This window comes from Ursus maritimus, unplaced genomic scaffold (assembly GCF_017311325.1).
Source record: "Ursus maritimus isolate PB19 unplaced genomic scaffold, ASM1731132v1 scaffold_14, whole genome shotgun sequence".
NCBI classification, from domain to species: Eukaryota; Metazoa; Chordata; class Mammalia; order Carnivora; family Ursidae; genus Ursus; species Ursus maritimus.
In genome coordinates, this window is record NW_024423786.1 from 60,536,981 (window position 1) to 60,541,059 (window position 4,079).

The window sequence follows — 4,079 nt, forward strand, 5'->3', positions numbered from 1 at the left end:
CCCCCCCCCCCCCCCCCCCCCCCCCCCCCCCCCCCCCCCCGCCCCGCGTGGCCCTGACCCCGCCCATCCGCAGGCCTACCGCCCCTGCGCCCAGCGGGCCTCCGTGCTGTTCTTCGTGCTCAACGACATGGGCCGCATCGACCCCATGTACCAGTTCTCGCTGGACGCCTACATCGGCCTCTTCATCCTCAGCATCGACAAGAGCCACCGTAGCAACAAGCTGGAGGACCGCATCGACTACCTGAACGAGTACCACACCTACGCAGTCTACAGGTCAGTGCCCTGCGCTGTGCGCGCCCAGCGTCCACCGAGACGCTGACCTCGTGGCTCCCGCACAGGGACTGTCCCAGCCACGGCCACGTGCCTGCTCCCCCCTCCCTGCACCTTCCCTGGGCAGTGTGTCCACCGTGGGAGTCCGGCCCCACCAGTTTCCTAGTGTCAGCTGTCAGGGAGCACCGCCTTGCACCCGTGAGTGTCCACTCCCCCAGCGCTTCCTGAGGGGCACTGTGGCCCGAAGGCGCTAGGAATCTTGGTAAAATCCAGGTTCAGATTCAGCGGGTCTGGGGTGTGGCCTGACGTTGTCCATCTCTAGCCAGCTGGCAGGGGCTGCTGCTGGTCTGGGGACCACACTCTGAGCAGCGGCGAACTTGACTCTCCCCCCTGGGCATCCCACAGGCCCCTCAAGTTCAGCTCGTTTCACATGAAACCCCTCATCCCCCCTTTCTTCAGGGTCCTCACCCCCGGACGGCACCGACACCCACCTCCCCGACATGCAAGCCAGAGATCCCAAGTTCTCCCCAACCTGGGGTCAGACAGCAGAGTTTGCTCATGAGTCTTTCTGCAAAGGCCCTTGTCTGCATCTCCCCACTGCAGCCCTGCATGCCTGCGTTCTCGTAGGCTCCCAGCTCTCCCTGGGGTCCTCTCTGCTCTTCCTCTTCCATGACGCTCATTACTCACCCGGGCAGCTCCTCTCAGAGACTGCGCCAGGGCCCCCTGCCCTGCGATCCCCCCATAGCGTGGCCACCCGGTGGAGGACCAGTCAGGACACCTCACCATCCCCCAGCTGTCAGTCTGTCTTTCCTGTCTACCTGACTGCTTCCAGGACAGAGACTGGGGCTTATTCACCTTTGTGTCCCTGGGACCCGGCAGAGTGCCCGGAAGAGTAGGGGTCCCACCCACGTTGCGGGTTGTTTAATGGAAACGAATGACTGATTTCATTGGTGAACTCCACAGGTCCCCATGCGCTTGGCTGTTTCCGGGAGGTTCAGCTTAGGTGCTGATTGGGGTCCTTCTTGCATGTCAGGCTCTGTGATTGTATGATCTTTGCTCAGCCAGCATTCATGTTGCGTTTCCTGCCTCCTCCACCCGCCTTCCCGCCCCCCCCGCCATCCCGTCTCCCAGGTACACCTGTCGCACGCTTTTTGAGCGCCACAAGCTGCTGTTCAGTTTCCAGATGTGTGCCAAAATCCTGGAGACCTCTGGCAAGCTCAACATGGACGAGTACAACTTCTTCCTGCGCGGGGGCGTGGTGAGTGGGGCAGAGGTGACAAGGTCGGGGCCAGGGGCATGCGTGACGAGGACTCCGAGCCGGCCCATAAGGCCCACAGCTCCACCGAGCGAGCTAGGGAGAAGCACCAGGAGCAGGTGCATGTCCAGCTCCCCGGGGATGCAGGGCGTGACCTGCCCTGTGCTCCCTTGCTCGAGTTATGGGCACAGCTTTGGGGCCCCTCTTCCCTGGGACCCACTGATTGGTGTGATCTTGCCCCTTTCACTGCTGCTCAAGCTGCTCCTCCTGGGGCTGGCTGCCACGGCCACATTGCGCTCCCTCCCTCGCAAGCACCCTCACCGCCCACCCCCATATCGCTTTTGCTCTGGTTGGGTCCGGCTCTCCTGCTCCTGGGTGGCCCAGGCAGCGAAGCATGCCCATGCTGAATGGACTCGCTTTAAATCCTTTGGTCCCTTAAAACTGCCAGACACAGCACCACGTTCCCCTGGCCAGTCATTCTCCACCCTCGGGGACAACCATTTCATTCTTTTTGCTGCCCGCACTTCACCTCTCCTCTGGATTTTAGCAATAGCTTCCCGACGCTCCCCACCCCCAACCTCTCAGTGTGGCCGCCAGAGACTCTTCTAAAACATCGCTCTTCCCCCGCCACCCAGCTCCTCCCTCCATCCGCCCAGGCCACAAAGGCCTCCTTGTGGCTGTAGGCATGTCCCACCTTAGCGCCCCTGCATCACCTGCTCCTTCGGCCACAGGTGGGCATGTGGCCCTCACCTCCTCCAGGGCTTGATTCAAATCTCACCTCACTCACTGAGATCTCCTTGACTTTCATGTATCTATTTGAGGTGGGGGGAGGGCAGCTGAGCACAGAGCCGGACGTGGGGCTCGATCCCATGACCCTGAGATTAGGACCTGAGTGGAGACCAAGAGTCTGATGCTTCACCGACTGAGCCACCCAGGCGCCTCTTCTATTTCATACTTTATTTTTTTTTTAAAGATTTTATTTATTTATTCGACAGAGATAGAGACAGCCAGCGAGAGAGGGAACACAAGCAGGGGGAGTGGGAGAGGAAGAAGCAGGCTCATAGCAGAAGAGCCTGATGTGGGGCTCGATCCCAGATCGCCGGGATCACGCCCTGAGCCGAAGGCAGACGCTCAACCGCTGTGGCACCCAGGCGCCCCCTATTTCATACTTTAAACCACGCGCCAGGAACCTCCCGTCTTTTTTATCCTCCTCAACTTGCTCTGGTTTTGCATGACATTGCCGTCTTTAACCTACCGGATCGGTTAATGATCTCTTCTGTGTTTTGGCTCATTATCTGCCTTCCCATGTTGGAAAATAAGCTCCTCAAAGGGCTGAGGTGTCTGTCCTTTTACTCAGTGATGTGTCCCAAGTGCTGAAAGCACCTAGTCGGTGACAGTAAATATTTGTTGAAGAAGGGAATGAACAAACTGCTTCTGAGGGGCCAGGCTGCCGGCGGAAAGCATTAGGGTGAGGGACACTAATACCAGGAGGCCACCAGAGGGCGCCAGCTTCCTAACTTTGCACCGTGCGGTCCCCGCACAGCGAGACCCAGACCCCCCCCCCCCCCGCCACTGACTTGCCCACGCAAGGTGGATCCCAACCCATCTCGGATACCTGTCCTCCTTCCTTCCTTGTTTCATGCGGGACTCATCTGGGCTTTCCCGTCATTAAAAAAGAAAAGGTCGTTCTTTGGGGGGTGTTCCCGCTCAGTCCAATCCCTTGCTCCTCGCTCCTGGCGCAGGTGCTGGATCGGGAGGGCCAAATGGACAACCCGTGTACCGGCTGGCTGGCGGACGCCTACTGGGATAACATCACAGAGCTGGACAAGCTGACCAACTTCCACGGACTCATGAACTCCTTTGAACAGTACCCTCGTGACTGGCACCTGTGGTACACCAGTGCCACCCCGGAGAAGGCCATGCTGCCAGGTACCGCCCCCTCCCGCCCCTCTGCTCGCCTCGCCCCGCCCCGACCTGACCCGCCCCGCCCCGACCCGTCCGCTGCCCGCCCGTCCCCAGGTGAGTGGGAGAACGCCTGCAACGAGATGCAGCGGATGCTGATCGTGCGCTCCCTGCGCCAGGACCGCGTGGCCTTCTGCGTCACGTCCTTCATCGTGTCCAGCCTAGGCTCCCGCTTCATCGAGCCGCCGGTGCTAAACATGAAGCTGGTCAGTGGCTTGGTTTCCTCGCCCGCATGGCCCTGGGGCCTTCTGTCCCTCTACCTCGCGCTTCTCCACCATCTCTCCCTCCCGCCCGTGTGCCGGGGCCTCCGCCTGAGACGGCGCCCTGTGCTTCTGGCAGGTGTTGGAGGATTCGACCCCGCGAACCCCGCTGATCTTCATCCTGTCCCCCGGCGTGGATCCCACCAGCGCCCTGCTGCAGCTGGCAGAGCACACGGGCATGGCCCAGCGCTTCCACGCCCTGTCCCTGGGCCAGGGCCAGGCCCCCATTGCTGCTCGGCTTCTCCGGGAGGGTGTGGTCCAGGGTCAGTGTCAGTCCTGCTCCTCTGCCCCCAGCCTCGGCGCTGTAACTGCAGCCCCCACTGCTCCAGAAG

General features: G+C 61.1%; 1 protein-coding gene across 1 annotated transcript in view; it reads left to right on the forward strand.

Annotated features, from left to right (window-relative positions):
- Positions 1-4,079, forward strand: part of DNAH2 (dynein axonemal heavy chain 2) — a 79,205-nt gene that overhangs the window by 66,963 nt on the left and 8,163 nt on the right. Inside the window, exons 71-75 of the mRNA XM_040629974.1 lie at positions 74-273; positions 1,402-1,528; positions 3,268-3,454; positions 3,545-3,693; positions 3,827-4,010. Of these exons, the coding sequence (XP_040485908.1) occupies positions 74-273; positions 1,402-1,528; positions 3,268-3,454; positions 3,545-3,693; positions 3,827-4,010 (847 nt within the window). The remainder of the gene's footprint in view (positions 1-73; positions 274-1,401; positions 1,529-3,267; positions 3,455-3,544; positions 3,694-3,826; positions 4,011-4,079) is intronic.